The 20,394-nt window shown below is 38.9% G+C and overlaps 1 protein-coding gene across 3 annotated transcripts in view; it reads right to left on the reverse strand.

The window, feature by feature from the left end:
- The window catches only part of ZCCHC14 (zinc finger CCHC-type containing 14), a 55,771-nt gene that overhangs the window by 7,824 nt on the left and 27,553 nt on the right, over nt 1-20,394 (reverse strand). For all 3 annotated transcript variants that reach the window (XR_012634189.1, XR_012634188.1, XM_074913159.1), the window contains exons 3-10: nt 10,230-10,303; nt 7,374-7,445; nt 7,054-7,163; nt 5,035-5,129; nt 4,888-4,942; nt 3,117-3,390; nt 1,651-1,742; nt 152-279 (exon numbers count right to left, since the gene is read on the reverse strand). Coding sequence is in view for 1 of the 3 variants with exons in the window: in XM_074913159.1 (XP_074769260.1) it covers nt 152-279; nt 1,651-1,742; nt 3,117-3,390; nt 4,888-4,942; nt 5,035-5,129; nt 7,054-7,163; nt 7,374-7,445; nt 10,230-10,303 (900 nt within the window). In the remaining 2 variants the exon portion in view is untranslated. The remainder of the gene's footprint in view (nt 1-151; nt 280-1,650; nt 1,743-3,116; nt 3,391-4,887; nt 4,943-5,034; nt 5,130-7,053; nt 7,164-7,373; nt 7,446-10,229; nt 10,304-20,394) is intronic.

A 20,394-nucleotide genomic window follows, 5' to 3' on the forward strand; every position in this document is an offset into this window, starting at 1 on the left:
GATTCTGTGATTCTGTGATTTTATTAAGCCACTGGCATTGCAGAAGATAAAGTTTACAACAGGCTGGTGGAAAAGCAGGATGAGTTTGCTCTTGTGCGAGGTCATACGCAGCCCCGAGAGCGCAGCAGTGTCCTCTGCTCCTCTTTCTTACCTGCAGCATGGTTGCCACGAATACTCTGGATAGGCCCTACATGCGTAGTAGGGGGAACCCTTGCCACACCACTGCTGGTAACTGAAGAAGGTGTTGTGGGGTTTAGGCACCGTTTCTCTGATTTTTCTCTATAGGGTGATGGAGAAGAGTGTGAAGAAACAGAAACTGGCTAAAGCACAACAACAGATAAATCCACTTCTGAATGAAACTGAAGCAGCCAAAGCCCACTAAACAATCCACTAAAAGTTATGCTGCTTTCAAATGGCAACCTTTGGAAATCACATCAATCCTGACTGTAGCTTCTTGCCAGTTACATTTGGACTATTCGCCATCTGATTACAATGTTAATGCTCTTATTTGTACAAGGTAAAACATCACCAAATGGTGACTAAATTCTATCGCACATTACGTAAGCGTGTCCCAAACCTAGCCATGCACACCAAAACAAAAGAGAAGCCAAATGCAGTCATTTTGCAAACACACTCCGGAAAAAACTAAGAGCGATGAAAAGTGCTGTCAAGCAGCTTTGATAAATGGGCATGGACTTGGATTTTTTAATTGCTTTTTAAGTAACTGCAGTAGCATCAGAATAAACATTTCTCTCTAAGCAGAGACACAAAAAATAGGACAATCTGTTGCAACCGTTTCCCCAAAGGGCTGTTGTTAATATTGCACAGAGCACTGGCCTTCTTTCTGTCACCTTCACCACATAAAGCTGGGATCTTCCTGAGACCAGGGTTACCCACAACTGGTAAACACGACTGTCAGTGGTTTGTCCCCCCCAAAAAAAGGTACAAGTCCAGATCCTGTTGCTTCTGGCAACCCACACCCCAGCTCTGGTAGCCAGCAGAGGCCTGAGTGGCCGCAGCTGCCACGAGTCACCACAGAGGCTCTCAAAGTAGCTGTGCGTCGTTCACTCTGACAGGAAGGCAAAACATTGTCAGGTCTTATGAAGAAAAAGTCCTGCTGGGCATCCTGACCTTCTTTGTGCATCACCTGAGCTCAAAAATCCTCCAGCTCAGCGACTTGCTTGCCTCATTTCCCCCTGCCTCATGAACTCAGGTAGGTGGTAAGTCCAAAGTGGGACAACAACTACTACACAAGTTTAAAAAGACCCTAAGCAACAGTATGTATCTTTTGTAAATTATTTAAAGGTGTCCCCCTCCTTAGAAGAGCTGCCAATGTGACAGGTGAAGACAGACTGGGTTACCATATCCATTTAAAACGCAAATTCTTTACCTTTGGTTATCCTGACCACTACCCTGAACAGGCAACAGTAAACCAGCAAGTACTAAATATTATCTCGAAAGCCCCCGTTTCAAGAGCTTTTCAAAGTAACCCACACAACTGGAGAGGAAGGGAGATAAGCACTACCTGTATTTACAGGTGGGAAGCCTGGTAGGTTTATGGTCTGGAAAGCAAAGACCATTGTAAAACTTGCATTAAATCTCTTATGACCTTAAAAAAGACAGTTCTCCCCCCCCCACACACACACTTACTTCTCCAACTCTAGCTGGGTCTTGAGCTTCTTCTTTGCTCCCATGGTGAGAGATTCAAACTTATTCAGATCTTCCTCAGTAAGACTCAGAAACTTGTAAAGAAAAAAAAGCATGCTTAGTTTTATAGCCTGAAATATTCTCATTTACATTTTCAATAAAGATCAGTTCTGAAAAACAACTGTAAAGCCATTTTTTTTAAAACATATGTTAATTCAGAGAAACTCTCTACTCCAGTTTTAAATTACAGAATTGGTGTAGAATAAAAGGGGGGGGGGGCTGGCATGAAGGAATAAATTAAATTTAATTAGGTGTGTGCTTATAGTAACTATTCATAATGAAGATGAAGTAATTTGTGTACATATTAAAATAGAACTTTGTGCTATAAATGCACAAAGGATCTGTTTCTCTTAAAAAAAAAAAAAAAATCGCTCTGGTTTTCCTAGTTGTGTCATTTAACAGAAATCCATGTGCAGTCATCTCATCAGTTTAATTGGAAAACATACTCCAAAATTAAATTTTATAATAAAATATAGACAAAGAATATGAACTATATACATTTATAATATGATGAAAATGAAAGCCAGCAAAATATGCATAATAATAAATGTTAAAACACACCAGAATAAACAAAGTTTTGGTCCTTTATTAAAGAAAAAGGCCACTATTTAGCTTCTCTCATATAATGAAGAAAACCAAATCAGAAGACTCTGGTAACAGATTATAATGAAATACATACAACACGCTATAACTAGCACAAAGCCATCCCAGTTTAGACCTGGCTCAACCTAAGCACTTGGTCCACTGGAGGGCGTTCAAGGCTAAAAGACAGTAAGAGGATATGAATTTTACAGATGGAGCTGGGTAAATGCTGTAAAAGTATTCTGTTTGGATAAAATCCAGCACAGATAGGTGTAATTTGTGACTCTTATTATGCAAATACGTGATTATTCTTCCACAAGAATTTCTGCAGAAAACAAAAACCTCACATTCCCTTGCAGGTACGTGCACATGCTGATGTTCATGTCAGAAGTCTCTGTGAATCTATTTTTTAAAATAAGGACAACCAAATATTTTTGGGGAAAAAAAAAAAAAAATCCATCAAGAAGCAGAAATTAAAAAAAAAAAATAATCCACAAATCTTAGTTATCTACTGCCCATCAAAGGGATGAACAGGGAGCCAAAGCAGAGCTCCTAAGCCAGCACGCAGGATCTTCAAGCATTCAGTGAAGAATTCTGAAACAGGAGGCAGCTGTTGAACAGCCCGGGCCCTGGACACAACACAGATTAAAAATAGAAAAAAAGTTTTTTATCAAAATATTATTGCTTCGGGAGAGTGCAAACCTCCCCAGCGTTTGCCAACAGCTTCTGCAATTCTCAACGCCGATGTCTGCAGCCTCCCTCTCTGCACTAGAGCACGTAAGGATAATTTAAAACCTTGGCTCCCTGGCCTTAATCCACTGCCCTACCTTCTCCATTGTGAGCTGTTTGAAGACAGGGTAGTATTTGTGCAACCGCAGCTTCCTGAGCCAGTCTAAGATCCCGTTTTGCTCCTGTGTCTGAGGGGTCTGTGGACTGGAAGACATTAACATGGGTGCAGAAGAGGTGTCCATCTGGGTGCGATAGGCCAGCGACGAGGCAGTCCCTCCCGCGTGGGAACAGTGGGGTAGTGCAACGGGAGCAGCAGCCGAGTGCTGAACGTGATTCTGAGAAGACTGAATGCCAGCCACTCCACAGATAGGTCTGCAAAATAGGAACGTAATTCGATTTGGTGCATTGAATCGGTGTCACCCAGAGGTCAGCTACTACGGCCGTACAAATCTACCACCACTTCCAGGATTTCTGGTAAAACCTGCATCGTTTGATCCAAGTTACAGATTTGTACCTACGCTGTTCGATAGCACAATAAAACCAGCACAGTTTAGGGGAAATAGTAAGCCTTCAGCTGAATCGAGAGGTTTCCTTTTATAATCACAGATAATATATGTTCTACTACCTCTCTGTGATTTAAAAAAAGATTTAGAGGGAATGGCTGTGGCTTTTTGTTAAAAAGAAGCAGCCCAAATGTAACTCCGTGGAAATTTTTTTATATGTGGAAGTGGCAAAATAACCCACACTACTGGCTCCTTGGAGGGTTCTGGTTTTCGCTGGAGAAAATAAAAATTGATTCTTAAGAGGGTGAGTTCTGAGTTTGTTAAATCCTAACGGAAAGCAAGAGAATTTCTTTCCTTCGTCTCCCAAGGCTGAGTTCTACTTCCCTCAGAAGTTTCCTTCCTCCCTCTGAAAGGAGAACTCCTGCTGTACCAGGAAATATTCAAATATGCTGTAGAGAGGAAAAAACCCTTTCAGAGATGCTCTAGTTTCCCTTTGCCCGTGAAGACTTTTACACTAGGTACGAGCAGATCTGTGCCTACAATTTGGATGACCATTATTCCTTTTAAGTACGTAACTGAGACCCTGACATATTATTTCTTCTATGTGATCGAGACCGTTACGACTAAGGCAGTAAGCAGCGGATCGCAAAGAAATCTTCCATCGCCGCAGCTCAGTGTTTAAGTGTTGATGCCAATAAATAGTTAAAGCTTTAAATATTTTGAGAAACGCTGTTTAGAAGGGGTGTTGATGGGTTTTACTGCCAGTGGAACACTGCAATTGTCTGATCTCATCTCCCACGTAACGCCAGCCAAAAGGTTTCCCTAAATTCTGCCCTGAACATACACAGCTCTTAGGAGAGGAGAGCCACTGCTGATTTCATAACCATCAACGACAAGAAATTCTGTCACAATGCTAGAGAGTTTGGTCCAATGGTAATTACATTTTATACCCTTTATTTTTGAAGCTGAAGTTGGATTCTCTCTTCCATTTAGAGTAATCATATCATGTTGTATTTGGCTTGCAAAGCGTTACCTCAGTTTTGTTGTCTTTGTGATCAGCTCACTGCAAAACTTTTCTTCAAACAATTGCCTATTCTGAGCTCTTGTGGTTATTATTCTAATACATGTTTTCTTAAGCCATGTGAGGAATGAACAAATGCCAACACTAGGAAATGCCAGTAGGACCTTATACCAATATTCTCACCATTTCTCTGGTTTGGGCAGACCACACACTAAGGGTAGAATTTCTTAAAATCTTCTACAGATGAATATGAAAGTGTAGACACGAATGGGGAGACAGATAATTACCTACGTAATGGAGTTTTACAAATAAGCAGAACCAATGTAAACCAAATAAATAATTCACCTTCCAGATGTTCCCAGCGTAGTTCCTACTTTATAAAGGGAGGGGTTGCCAGGATCTAAAAACAGGGAACAGAAGTTACAAATGGCATCGGTTTATGACATGTACATCGGTACAAAACATTAATTTTTAAACTCGATTTAAACTTACTTGAACTCTGAAGCTGCTGCGAAGGAGATGAAGTGCTGAAGAACTTTCTAACGTGGTCATTTTTCACCACATGGGAAGGTAACGGTGCCAAATACCTGCACGTTCATCAAAAGCAAACACCCCCCCCCCCCCAATTCTGTTAGATTTGATTGGCAGCTGCCTATGCAGTCATCACTGTAGATGGCACATGAAATTTTGAAATTGAAGTTAAAATTTTGAAACTAAACCATAAAAGACGTAACACCATGCAATGCTGAATCAATGCAGACTTGAAATGCATGGATATTCTTATCTTCAATACTACTTAAACACGTTACTGTTGTGTTGCTTTCATTCTGTTTAGCATTTCAGTAAAGATACTTAATTTAGGAACGCTGAACGCGCGTAAGGCAGAAAATGTTAAAATATCAACTTGAAAATTTCATTTCAAATTCACAAACCTGAAGACCATAAAATATAGATGTATCTGTTATTTAATTTTCTCCTCTTTGAGATAAACAGCAGATGCAGAATCTGGCAGCGTAGGGGAAAAAGGCTGTAAAACTTATGTCACATCTTCCCTAGGATGGCTGTGCCTTCTTTTTGGGGAAAAAAAACGGCAATCTCCTAAAACTCTGTAACGTATAAAGTGTGTTCTATCAACATGACTAAACTTCTTATTGTCATGCAAACTGGACTGCCTTTTGCCAAATCTTCTCTAGATTTAAAAGCATACAGAAACCTGTTTTAAAAAAAGAGAGCGTTTTGACCATCGCTTTGTCATTTTTAAAGCCTCTGAGTAAAAAATAATTCAGCTATACGCACACATATAAACATGCTTTCCATCTTGGGGAAAAAAAAAAAAAAATAAAAAAATCACAGTTCATTTTTGAATTTTTCAAATACGTAGCACTTAACAGCTTCTTCCTGTGCTCCAAAGGCACAACTGTTGCTGTGTAAATGCAGATTGCTGCTCTATTAACCTAGATTTGTAGACTGTTGCTAGCTAAACAGCAGCAGCAGCATTATCTCTTACCCTCCCTAATTCTCATCAATAGGCTGTGATCCTCAAAGCACAGAAGGGACTGTTTGAAATGTTAATGCTGTTTGCAATGAAAAATAATCTAGGCATGCACCTGCTAGCTCTGACTACGGAAAAACAATATCCACTGCGGCTCTGCCAATGGTGGACAAAAGTCTTGTCTCGATTTAGGGGAAAGATGTTGAAGCTCTAACAAAAGTTCATTAGTATTTTAAAATGTCATTTAATGATTTGCATAGATACAGACAGTAGTAGCCAAAAAATAATTTAAGTCCCTCAAATTTTCCTAGCAAAGCTATTTCAGTATTTAGAAAGAGAGAACTGCTGTGACCTGCCACAGATGATGATTTTTAAAAGGCTGTTTTAGATTAGATAATGGGCAGGTGATTGCTGATAATGTGAGAAGGTACTTCCTAAGGCTTCAAAAATTTCTTAGCTGTAATAGTTTCCAAAAATTTAAGGGCCATAATATATACATAAATCCCTACCTCTTTAAAAATTAAAATAAAATACCATGACAACCTAAAACAACTGCAACAATAAAAACCTCTGTGAAAGGGTAGGGGGGGAAAAAAAAAAAACAACCCACAACTCATCCCTCAATACAGACTGATGACTATTCAGGCCACTATGTTTTCCTGAGTTTTGAGGGTTTTTTTAAAAGCAGTTTTGGCTGTTCTTTGAGCTCAAACCCAGCTTCTGCAAAGCCAATGATCCTCTATTTGTTTTTAACAAGGAATGAGGAAATGTCAGTTCTCCAGGAAGCTTAATTCAGAAGATTATTACCATCTGTATTTCTGAAGAAAGAATTCCTGAAATATTCTTACGCACTGGAATTAGTAGAACATCAAGAAATAACGCTCAGGATCAGGCTCTAATTTCTTGAAAGTAATTTAGAATATGAACATAATATTTCTATTTCCTGTTTTTTTCTTCCAGTTGGTGATAAAAGCCAAGTGTCAAATAAAAAAAACACAATAACAAAACCCCCAGCATACCTAAGGTCCGATTCCAGGTCCATGTGGTTCCGTTCCAGGTAAAATGAATCTGGACCAGCTAGGCAAGGAATGAACTTCTCCAAGTTTTCTTCTGGATACAGCTGAGACAGCTAAAGGTGGAGGATATTCCAAATAATAAGTGAAAAGAAGACTTGTTACTCAAATGAGATGCGAGGCACGGCAATTTCTAGGTCAAACATTTTATGAAATTCAGTCTATCTGTATTATCTCAGTACATTTTGAAAAATGTCATTGAACAAAATGACATACAGGGACAAAACATCTCTCGGTTTGCAAAGTATTTTTCATATCGCCTTTACCTTTGAAATAAATTCAGTCACTTCAGTGGAAGATTTGGTTACCAACGTCACTGAAGAATCAGACCACAGGACCTTAGGAAGTAAAAAGTAATCAGTTTAGCAACTAATAGTCAGGGGTTTAAGTTGGGCTCCAAAACATCAATAACAAGTATTAAATGTCCCCCTCCAGACTGCACGAAGGTTTGTAATGTGTGGTATCAACAAGGAAAAACTTTTCTGTGCACAACTATTGCTCAGTCCTCCCTTGCTGCCCGATTCTTGCTGTTATTACACTTAACAAGTATTCCGAATAAACTATTCTGCTTAAAAAAGCACTTCATAGTTTACACAGCCATCGCACTCTGCAGACATCCAGTATTAAGGAACAGACTACTAAGTAATGGAAATTTTTTTTTTTTTTCCTTATTATTGTTAAAGAAAACAGCTGGTTTGTAGAATCTGATGTGCAATCCGAACACCTCACCGCAGCACAACAGTGCCTATTTATAATTAATCAACTCCATATGCCATACAAAGTCGAAGATGGCAGGAAAACACCCCCCCACACACTGAAAAAAAAAAAAAAAAAAAAGGCAAACCCTCAGAAATGAAACCTGCAGTTACTGCTGTAGCTACGCTCCGGAGGCACCATCTTGTACGTGCCCTAGAAAAAGGAAATCATGCAGTATCTCTTCCCATACGCTTTCTGCATTAAGTCATTACATTCTTAGATACAGAGGCACTTATTGGTTGGTAGAGGATTAGTTTAACTGAGCCAAAAGTCAGGATTTCTTGGCACAACGAATACCAGCACGAGACTGGCCAACGCTAAGTCCCTTCAGACTTGAGATATCTATTCAAGGCGTCTGGAAGGGATATGGATCTTGAGCAGTTCTATAGGGGAAGGAGCTGGGTTTACGCGGGGAAGAATCAGGAGGCCATCTTCTCACATGACACTAGTTTCAATGACAACTGAAAACATACACAAAGTTTTTCCAGCCATCAGAATGCTGCCAAAAAGACTGGTGAGAGGAGAGTATTTCAAAATATATTACATAATGGAGGAATTTCCTCTCTGCAGAGCTGTTACACAAAAAGTAAGGGGAAAAAAGGAAAAAAAAGAAAAGCAGAAAAAAAGTGAAGCCTGTGGGGTTTTGGGGTTTGTTTAAAGTTTGTGATAAATGAGTATTTTTTTTTAGATTCATGAGAAATTTCAGCAAATGTAAGAGAAATTTCTCTTTCTTTCTAGTTTTGTAATAACCCCGCATTTGTAACAACTTACATTTTGCCAAGTTGTTATAATTTTCAATACTTATAAAACAATAACGTGAACTGCAAACGCAGGAAACAATAGCTTTGTGAAGCGAAGCTGAAAACACTAAACTGCTCTATTGACCTTTTATTCCCAAGTTACTAAACAAAACATTTAATAGTTGGGTTTCTAACCCAGCAAACAGCAATTTATTAAGCTCAGCTAAACTATGCACTGCTCCTTCAGTTACAAACCGTTAAGTAAAAATACTGCTAAAAGTCGTTTCTGCTATTTATAGAAAAACTTATAATAGGAGAAGATATTTCACAAGATACTAATACGCAACTGCAGTCCAGACAACTGCATACTTCATGCAGGTTTTTAAAATCCCTTGAAAAAATCCTGTCTAATATTGATGACATTTGGAACAATCATGGGATTCAGAATCGAGTCATGCAGAGGTTAACGCTGTCAACATCACAGGAAGATGCTGAACTGATGCTCTGTCTTGGGTGGTAGTTTTAAAGAATAACTTTTTGGTAAAAGTTGTTGATAATTGAAATTCTACTGTCCGTTTTCTTTCGGGTTCTCCTTTTTGCACCAACTGTTTGGCTCTGCTGCCTCATTAAAGCAAACCAAAGACATTTTCTGGGCTTTGCATTTTGAATTTTGGAATAAGTCGTCCAACTAGATGGAAGAAAAGCAGTTTGTCATTCTGTCTCGCCAGCACCCTGAATCCACTATTAACACAAGGTTTCACAGAACGAAGTCATCCCTCCACAGAAATTGTGAGCAATGACTGAACCTCCAAAAGCTGCGTAAAAACGGGGGGAAGCCACTTCTCCTAGCAGCTTGTGGCTAACCACTCTCATTCCAAAGAAACTATTCTCACTTCCAGTTTGAATTAGTCTGGCTTCAATTTTCAGACAACAGTTCCTGTTATGCCTTCTTCTGCTAGATTAACACTCCCTTTACCGTAAAATATTTTCTTCCCTTTGAAAATGCTTTTTTATGATACTGAAAGTCACCTTTCAGTCAAGTTCTTTAAGTCTCTCACTACACGGCATTTTCCTCAAGTCTTGAATAATTTCCATAGCTATTTTTTGTACTCTTTAACACCCCTTTTAAAACCAGTAACGCCTGAACCATATGCCACAGTCTCACACTCCCCTCAGTGCTGAATGCAAAGATAAATGACCATCCTACCTCTTTTTCCCTATGTGCAGCAGAGCCCTAAGAGTCTAAATTCTCATTTGTCCAGATTAAGACTTAAATTCTTTCTAGCTTCTGCATTCCAGCACACAGATAAACACTCTGTAACTGTTGTATGATATTTTCCTCTAGATAGATACTTGGACACAACTTCCTGCATTAGAGTGAATTTTTTGTTTGCCTGTGTCCCACTTACCAGACAATCTCTGCATCATCCACAAATGTTCAACAGCCATTTATGACTACTGCCAAATCATTGATTAAAAAATCTATACCCCAAAGGAGTTCCACTAAACCAATTTCTGGGATCTAACAATAAAGTTGAGAATTTCTTTAACTCAAGTATTATCCTCCCTTCCTTCACAGTAAAAAAAAAAAAACAAAACACACCAAAAACCCACACCAAAACTTACCTCAAAGGAATATTCAACGTTTCTTTCATTCTTCTTGTGTGCCAGTCCCTTTAATTCCACTTTTTCAACACTCACTATGAAAAAGCAAAGAGATAAAAACAATGAGGAGGATATTCTTGAATGCGTGCAGAAGTGATGACTCTTTAGTAGTGCCAGGACTTGCTTTGAGAGCATCCAACGACTTACGAGGGTGCTTCAGGTGCACAGCTCGGGTTGGCCTCGCTTGGCAGACAGAAGGCACTTGAAAGTGCCCAGTGGCACTTTCAATCCTAGCCTCAGCAGGGCTTCGTTTCAACCAGTATCCAAACAATTCACTAAACGCAAAGTTCTTTATTTCCTCATGGCCTTATCAAACCACTCATCGGTGTAAGAACAGAACGCTACACAAACACGCGTGAATTTATCTCAGTAACATGAAGTAGCAAACACCACCCACCCGAAGGAAAACCGGCGCGCAGAGAAACGAAGACGGGCAAAAGTTTCCATGTTTTCAGGGGCTGATTTTGCAGGGAGTTTAGTGTGTTTTTACTACAGTGTTGACACCACAGCTCCTCCTTGACTCCAGTTCCGTGGAAAATTTCAGCCTCAATTACTGCAATTTGAGTAAGTTGTAAGTAAAAACAGGATCTTGCTGTGGAAAGGGTTGAATAACAGTACAGGTCACTGCTTCCATCTCTACATATGATACGCAGCCTTTAAAGACACAATCTTACGCATCAGATATTTGATATGCTAAATTCTTGGAGACTCTCATTTCCCAATCCACACAGATCAGAAATTCCACCATGCTAAACTTTATGAAGATTATTTTACTGACTTTCTATTTCTCTTGCAAATTTCTCCTGCCTTTTGACTGCACACATGGGCATACACAAAGAGATTTTTTTTCTTGTAAAAGCCAATTTACATTGGCTTAAAAATTAAAAAGCAATTATACTAAAATAAAGTCACTAGAATTTTACTTCCAAGGGGCAGGGGCTTGAAGGGATGCACGCTGTGCATCCCATGTTTTCACTTTGTGGTTTTAACAATCAAAACCCAGAGCCCTACCATTTTGTTTCTGAGGAACCACTGTTCACAAGATGTTTACCTGTTTTCAAGACTCTTTGTACACTAAGACTCAAACCGATGTTTAGCACATCTAACTTCCTCATAACATAACTGCGTGACAAAAGAGTTGCAGTGCAAAGTCACAGCGCCAGCATTACAACAGGCTGCCTATTTCATCAGCAGCTGCACGTCTCCCTGCTCCCCACGGCGAGACTTCAGCCAAAGCCACCCTATTGTCTGTCTGGAGCTTGATTTTCCTCTGCCTTAAAACAATCACGACCTGAAGTCTTTATTGTGGCCATTTAAAATGTTTTGTTGTGTCCTGCTCACTTCAAAATGTTACAACCTAAGTCTTGGCTCTTTTAAAGACCTCTTCTTTGAGTCTTATTTATTTGCAGTTGAAATTTTTAGAACTGGCAAATTTTAAATAGATTTACAGGCGTTCATGTCTCTCTAAAATACAGAATTAACATTCCTTTTATGATCATTTCAATCATTCCTTCTCCAGGTAATTCCCAACATAGATCCTTGAGCTTCTGAATAATGTCAATTCATTCCTTACTACGTTCTCCTGCATACGATGCTTTTTGTAGACTTGCTCCTTGAAAAGTTTTCAGTGGATTCCTCTCACGCTTCTGAAATGATTTTACAGTGCTACCGTGCTGTTACACTGCATGCTGAGCACTACAGGAATAAATCTTCTGCATGCCAGATATCGATGAGCTATCTAGACAGCATGCAGTAGCATGAAGATTTAAACATGCGCACGGTTCGGAGGTCTTCCTGCCATTTTAAGAAAAATCTACCTTGGTACGCTTATTTAACAGAATTTAGGGCAACCTTAACTGTGATCACAGTTAAAAAACACTGAATATTGATTAGAATTATATGCACTTCAGAATTACAAAGAGCTTGTAAAGTAGATATCGAGAGGGGGTATCGCCATACTGTTGGTGAAACAGCTGAAGGACGAGCAAATTAACTTGGAGAAATCCTAGTGTCAACTGCTGCAACATCTGTTTTTGGAGTAGGACAAAGAAAGCCAGAAAGACATAGCAAGTGTTACTTAGCATTTGTTGTTTATAGCAAATCTAGTATCACTTTACTGAAACTGTTCTTATCACTGGTATTTCTACAGTATTCAAATACTATCTCTTCTATCTATCCATTATTCCTCTACAGTAAATTCAAGCAAAATAGGATTACCTATCAACATAAAATAAAGCTATTTCCATTTTACTATGTGGGTTAATAACAAACTTTAAATTGCCCCGCGGATTTTGTTGTGCTGACAGTTACGTGACCTTTTCATGCTAAAGTTCTGGTCTGAACTTGTTCAGTTAATATAATCTGCTGCCGTGAATTTATCCTGGGGAAAATGATTGCAATTAGCAAAGTGAACCATTAGGTAGATATTTCTGCACTCTCTGCAGTGATCCTAAACTGAATCTTGTAAGATTGTGTCTGTCCTAGAGCATGAAATACAGTTCACTGTGCAGCAGCAATATGCTTCTAGGGAAAACTGATTGGATAATTTCTAATATTATAAAAAGTGCTCCACTAATTTTCTCTACACTAGCTAACACTGTGAAAAGTATCATCCGTCCAAAAAATTCTGGAGTCCTTGATTAATTTGTCAAGTTGTATGTTTTTGTCATGTGGCTTCTCACATGTTCTCTGTATTATTTAACTTATGGTTGGTTTTATTAAAAAAAGCCTTCCTAAACCTACCATGAAACTTAAATTTACTCAGAGCAATCAATCATACAAAACTCAGAAAGAAAAAGGTGCCATCTACCAAGTAGGAGTGCGTGGATATTAAATTTGCTGTCTAACAAATTATGAAGTAAAAAGAGGTTGGGTTTTTTTTACTGTACTTTACTCTCAAAAGCATGGGAAATTGCTCAAAGACCTGACTCCATCCAATATCACTATAAATGATTCCATGACCAGAAAAACCTTTGTACAGAATTAAGGACACATGATACTGTTGTCTTTTCAGGGTGCTGAATTCAGCAAAACTCAAGCTTCCCAACTCAGGGGATTTTAAAAAAAAAAGTTTCTAATTCAAGAGGTAGCCAGAGCAAGTATATTTTGCACTAATTTAAGGTTTAGGTCTGGAACTAATCAATAGGAACTCATCCAGAGTTAACGCTCACCACGTTAGGCTTTGTTGTTGTGCATGGGGCAGGATCGGAGCAGAGCAGCCTGGCAGGGTATCAGCCAGGACACAAGATCTCAGATGTACCTTTCTGTCTGCTCCTCTCCCCCAGCACTTCCCTGTAAAATGATCCCAAAAAAGTGCTTGTGTGTGTATGCATACATGCCTCCCTCCGTGCTAGGCTTTGAGCTGCACAGGCACAGGGGCACGGAAGACTTTTCCTCATGGAGATTTATCCATAATTATCTGAGGAATTAAGGCAGATAAGCAAAACAGTCGGATGAAATCACAAATGAAGTAAGTAGAGGAATATAAAGGAGGTTGGTAGGACTTCAGCGCTGCAGGAGAGGCTGCAGCACCCTCTGTTACAAGGGTCGTGTGGCACCATTCAGAAAAGGGCAGAGTACTGGGACATATCTACACAGCCCTAAGTGTGCATTGACAGTTACTAGGAATCAGATTTTTCAATAGCTGAACCTTTAGTCTTTTGCTGAACTCTACTTTGAAAGGGCAGCAGAGAGTACAAAAACATCCTCATTCACTCCCAGAGATCAAGTTTCCTAAGGTGGTTTGCTGTTCTTTATCACTACTTTATTTGCTGCTTTCTTTTAAACACAAAAGAGAAGCATTCTTCATGTAGTTTTCAATTGTACATTGAATTTTATCAAGTATGGAAGCTTGCAGTTGAAATACTGCAGCACAGAGGCAGGGTCATCTTTCCTCCTTTCCAAACAGGGCTTCCCCCATCCCTGCCACTGCTCCAAGATGCCCAGGTAAAACAAATTCACTGAGTTCAAAAACATTTTATTCAGTTCTGTTTTCCCTTTCTAGCCAGGGATTTTTACCCATTTGGCTGATCTGTCACTTATCAGTTGAGTGTTTCTGTGAAGGCACTGACAACTCCTTCCCTCTCCTCATGATCAGGAATAAAACCCTCTGGCTTTCTTAGTGCCAGCCACTGCTCAACCTCTCCCTCTGAAAGAGCAGGATCTTGGACCTCCTCCTCCCAAAATGTTAGCAGCTTCAGAAAGTGAAAAGACCAAAGCAAACACTTTAGAATTAGCCACTCCTGGCAGGTCAAGGTCAGGGTAAAACATGCAGTGGTTGTGGGCATGAGCAGAAAACACATCATTTTTGGAAACCACCTTAATATCCCATTGTAGGTTGTGGGCTTTTTTTTCTAACTCCCTTTTTTTCAGCTTCTGCATCAAGTCACTGTTAACCAGTAAAAGGACTAGACAGATCATACTGAGAATTGTATTCTTCCTGAAAAAGTAAAAAAAAATTCAAGATAATCACAAGTGTTGAGTGAAGGCCAGTCCTTTCACATAATATCCAATATTTCAGCACTAACACCAGCACTCCAGAATTAAATGGAAAACCCCTTCCATCTTTCACCAGTTTTACTATGCATATCAGTATAAATTGTACCAGTATGTTTTTCCTAGGATTTCATGAATAGCTTTACACAGCGGGTTTGGGGTTTTTTTTAGCAGTCTTCTTTACCAAAAGAAAACATACCTGAAAGTAGAGCTTTTTTTGTATGCCCCTAGATGAAAACCACAGATAAGACTGCAAGCCAGGAGCAGGTCACGAGAGCTGAGCAATTGGGTTAAAGTGAATGACATTGAAACGATCAGGAAGAATTTACCACACAGTCAGAAAGAGTAATTTCTACTCCATACCTAGCTAGTTGGTTTCTTTTCACTGCATGTAGGTCCAGTTTGTGTGGCATGTAGCATGGAAATACTGTTCTCCAGCATTCAGGTGCTAAAAAAATTTAAGTGTCATAAACCTGGGTTGAACCTGTGCAGCTCTTGAGACATGGTACTTGACAAAAAAGCAGAAATGCTACAATTCTTAAGCAGGAGAAAATCATAAGTAAAACCCTTCAGTTTGTGTTATAGGAGGCCAAGTATATAATCCTAGTTGATGCTTCTGGATTTAAAGATTTATTAATTTTCATTCATGAAGTTGCGTCTTCATGGAAACAAGCATTCAAACACAAATACAGCAATTGAATTTTTGCTGAAAAGGTCTACCTAACAAAAGGGAACTAATAAAATACTTTCCACATCCTTGTTTACACAGAAGTGGTAACTGAAAACGCAACAGCAAGACTTTCACATGCCATCTCCTCTTGTTTTTCTAAAACAAATGCTTCAAAAGCAGCATTACTCAATGTCCATTAGACATTGGAAGGTAATCCCAAAGGACTGCACAAAAACTGGAAACAAAAACCCACAAAGTCTCCCCACTCAACCCTCAAACCCACCAGCATTTATTTTCCCATACATACAGGCAAAAGAGGGGGGGAAACAGAAGAAACAGTTTAATTGCTAGTTTCAAAGCCTATTTATGGCAACAAAGAACATGAAAGGACAAAGTTTGGGGTATTGTTGTTTGTTTTTGTTTTTGTTTTTTTTAAAAAAAAGGTCAACTGATCAATTGAACTAAAGCTGAGAAACTGCTTACAAGTATCAGCTCAAGAGGGACTTTTTTGCCTGTTTTTCAGAAAGCGGGAAGCTTTCTGATCTTTTTAAAGCTCTTCATCCACACTATGATGGAGAATGAGAAACACCCCTAAGACACTCTTCTTACCAGCAAACAGATTGATCCTCTTCTGCCACAGACATACAAGACCAAGTTTTCTCATCAATTAGATTTATTTTATTCCCCAAGCCTCCTACTTCTCAAAACTTTAATTATTAATTAACTGGAATACTGGAGGCCTGAAGAAAACTTGCAGAATCAAATATTAGGTTTTCAAAGCACATGCAGAAATGGTTGGCCAGAGTCTGTAACATGAGCAGATTAGTGAGAATTTATATCTAAATAACTCAGCACTGATCAGCACCTTTCAGGTTGCTGAGAACTAGGTGTTAATGATATGTCTCCAGACCTCAGATCACCTCAGCCTCGTGTTTATTTACTAAAACACCTTTCAACAAATCAGACAACTACAATATTAGCTTGTAATAGTTTTGTCCTTAAACCAAAAAAGAACTGGCACTGTTGGTCTCTCCCTGAGACTTCTTCAGAGGAAGATTTCACTGGAAGTGTCCCCAGAGCCCCACTTTGAACTTTCAAACGGACCTAACAGCTTCTGAATCACTAGATACTAAGAGGACAACACTGAAACCATGCAACTTGAACTCTGCTCTACTCAACAACCAGCAAAAGCGTGCCTTGGATTGTCCCATGACACATTAACTTGGAAACAAACTATTCATTTTAAGAGATACCTGATCTGCATCAAAAGATAAAGTCCAAATAATGGAGTAACGAGATGCTCTCTGGTACGTAATGCTCATACTTACAGAAACTGTGCTTCTGGGGAGGGAAAGAACAGGAAAAGGCATGACATATAACATATTCTTAAAATGTAAGTGCATCAAATAATTAAAAAGTATTAGAGGTAAATTTAACAAGCGACAAGCACGTATCAATCAGCTATGAGCTTGTCTATCTACAGCTATACTAGAGGGGAAAATCTGCTTCCACACAAGAGCATTAAGAACTGTGTTTAAAATATTTCCTTAAAAGTGAGGAAAAACGGGTAAGGAACTAAGTGCTGCTTTTTGAAAATGATCTTATTTCACTACCACTAGAAAAAAAAAAAGTCAAATATAGGAAAGGATGAAGCAATTCTCTGTACAGTTCACTACATTGAGTTGTCATGCAAGAATGGCCTTTCCTTATTATATTAGTAGTGAAGAGAAATGACATCTCATTCTCAGCACTCTCCAGACACAGCAGGGTAATTTATTAAGACATTAACCTGTTTTCACATAATACAGGGGTTATGGATTGTGAAAACATCATGTGAAGAGGCATAATTGGGACACTTAAGTGATCCCAAAACCTTTATCCAACTATAAAGCTGCTGCTTGCTAAGAAATATTTAAATTGAACTGTAAGATATATAGCATTTACCTCCCCCTTCCAAAAGGGGGCAGAAAAACTGTGGTTGATGTGAAAGCACAGTGACATCTTTGCTTATTCTTCCTACATCAGGTATCTTCAGGATATTCCATGAAGCCTGGCCCACCCAGGAAATCAGATTGCATTCTAGGGAGAAGACTACTACATTTACAGTATCTTTGAAACTTATCAATGACCACAAATCATTAAAACACTCTTGAAAAGAAGTCACACATTCACTTGAGACTCCAAACAAAGCAGTCATTCTCTGATTACCAAATTCTTTAAACCAAGCATCCTGCAGGAACTAATCCTGCCTGGCGAGCACAAATTCAGGAGACAGGACTAATTACCATCACAGCTTTCATTTAGAAAAACAAAGGAGGGAAAATTTAGTAGAGGAGAAAAAGGAGCCTCTAATTCTTGCCCATTCCTGTGACTGAAGCTGATGAAGCAGCGTCTGTCATAGTACATGACCGAGGAACTACTGGCTAGCAGTTACTGAGCACGTCGTATCACTTGCTGCTGCTCCCTGCATTTCCACTTTCTGGCCTTTACTTCTCTTAAGATTAACAGTTTGTGGTTCCTTAGAAGTCTAAAAGTCAATGCTAAGTTGATTATCTTCTCTTCATAAGGCAGATGGTTTTGTGGAGAAAACAGAACTCAAGTTAAAGGTATGTTGGACTTGTCAGGACCCGGTTCAGCCTCTTAACAGGGTCCACTGTCTGGTTTTCTGCTGGTATTTCTGAAGACTGAAAGTAGAAGAGCAGACAGCAGCTTTCCCATAGTGTCTGCTTAAAAAGGAACCTACAGATAGGAAAAAACTCGTAACCAAACAGTGCAGTTTTACTGGTTAGCAAGAAAGTCTTCTGTCTGGGTGCTGCCTCCAAAAAAACACACAGGAAGACACTGGAAATTAAAGCTTCATGGATATAATGAAAAATTTCTGTTAGCAGCAACATTAGCAGAAGAAATGCTCTTAGAACTATTATTTTCTTTGTAAGAAATAAGGGTTCTTCCAATTTAGAGAATATTTAAGATCAAAACCAACACAATACTTACAACATGAGTTGAAGCGACAAGTTAATTCTACTTTAATTTAAAAGACTGAAGACTACGAATTGCAATATTCCACAGGAAATAATTACAGAGCTTTTTTTAAAAAATCAAGGACGTTAGCTTACTTTTGGCAGCATACAGGAAGCAATAATATGCTGGGATTGTATCGCTTGCCTCCAATCAAACTAGTACTTTTCATGTTCCGGCTCTTTCCTCAGTTCAGCTTATTTAACTTGCCAACTAAGTGACCTTCTTATGTTTCTCCAAAAGAGACAGATATTTTAAAAAGTCTGTATATCTTAGCTTTTAAGGTTTTAATTGAATTCATACACTGTTTTGAGTAATACTGAATGATACTGTCATCACTTTAGCCAACCACAAAAGCCAATCAACCTAAAGAATGGTTTCGCAACTTCGTTGGATTCAAAAGCTTAAATAAAACAAAAAAGCTGTCTGTACTGAAGGCTGGAGTAGACTCCCATCTGGACACGAAAATGTAAAACCCAGAAGAATCAGACAACTGCTTTCAAAATCAAGACAGAGCTTCAAACACTAATTTGAAGGTTTTTCTTACCAAGTACTTCAGGCCAAGAGTACTAGCTTTTACATTACTGCTGCTAAACCGCCTGCCATTGCCACTGAATAGACAACTGCCTTACAAGTTGCCTTTTTTCTTTTCTAATGCCAGAAAAAGCTTTTACAGAATAAATTATCCAGAAAGGGCTGCTGTATTGGACATATTTGTGTAACAGCTCCACTGCCTTACTAAATCTGAGCACCAACACATGTCACTAAACAGGTGCTGTGCCTTGAAACATATACTTACCAAGGATATGCTGTTGAAATATATATAATAATGCTCTGGGCAGAAAGAGAGCTATGATACAGAGCCAAGAAAGGCTTCAAGAGTTTGACATTAGTTAAGGACAACTGAGCAACATGTAAAACATATTCCTTAATTCAGGTAGCTCTAATCAAGCGAAAAATGCATCTCTTCATAACGTCAGGCAGAACACATCCAAAAAGGAATCTTTAACTATGCTTTTTAATACCATGGAAACACTTGGGCATTTTCAAGCACGACTTTAGGTAAACACTTGCCACACTGAAGGCTTAAAGGTATCCTACAACAAATTCAGATGCCAGTCACAGCTTGAGATTAAGCATGTGCTCAGGTTTGGTTGCTTGGGGGCTAGGGGACTGCTTGTTTTTTGAAGGACTTCAGAATTTAATTTGTAAAATATATATACTGCCTAATTCCCCAAGCTGGCTAATTCTACATGTAACTGCAGCTAATTAACTATTTTCACACAAGTGAGAAAAGCATGTGCAAGTCATGAATGCAGCTGTGTACTTCATTTGCTTAGAAATTATGACTCCTAATGACTCATCTTCCTCCTCCGATTTAACTGGAGTAGGCTCCTCGGAGGAACACACAGCTTATTTTGAAAAGTGCTCCTGCAAAAGTGACCGTAAACCCAAACGCCCAGTTTGAAGGCAGCTTCAGTAACCACTAACATACATTCTTGTATAGGCAATTAAAATAAGCAGGCCATCTCTAATTACACAGCCCATGCTAGTAAAAATATCTCCGCAATCAAGAGATGTTCAACTTTGTATATAAATAATTTTACTTACTGGGTAAGTAACATGCAGTTGTATATTTAGTCTAGTTTTATCTCATCAAGCAATTATTTTATTTACTGTTCTTAGACCACTTTTGAACAAAATATTGGCTTTGTTTCTTATTTTTAAGAGAAGGTTATCTCATCCTAGAGAAGTCTTATGATTCCCTAGAAAGATTTTCTCTGGCACGTAATTCACTGAACCCCCACAAACCCAAGCCGGATGATTAGTTCTAGTCTGAATGCTATATTCACCTACAAAACTAAAAATGCAAAGTCAGTTTTCCATGGAAAACACTCTTGGTAGTGCAGGCCCTTTCCTTAATCACAGTTTTTGTGCTAAAGT

This window comes from Athene noctua, chromosome 9 (genome assembly GCF_965140245.1).
Source record: "Athene noctua chromosome 9, bAthNoc1.hap1.1, whole genome shotgun sequence".
In the NCBI taxonomy this organism is placed as follows: Eukaryota; Metazoa; Chordata; class Aves; order Strigiformes; family Strigidae; genus Athene; species Athene noctua.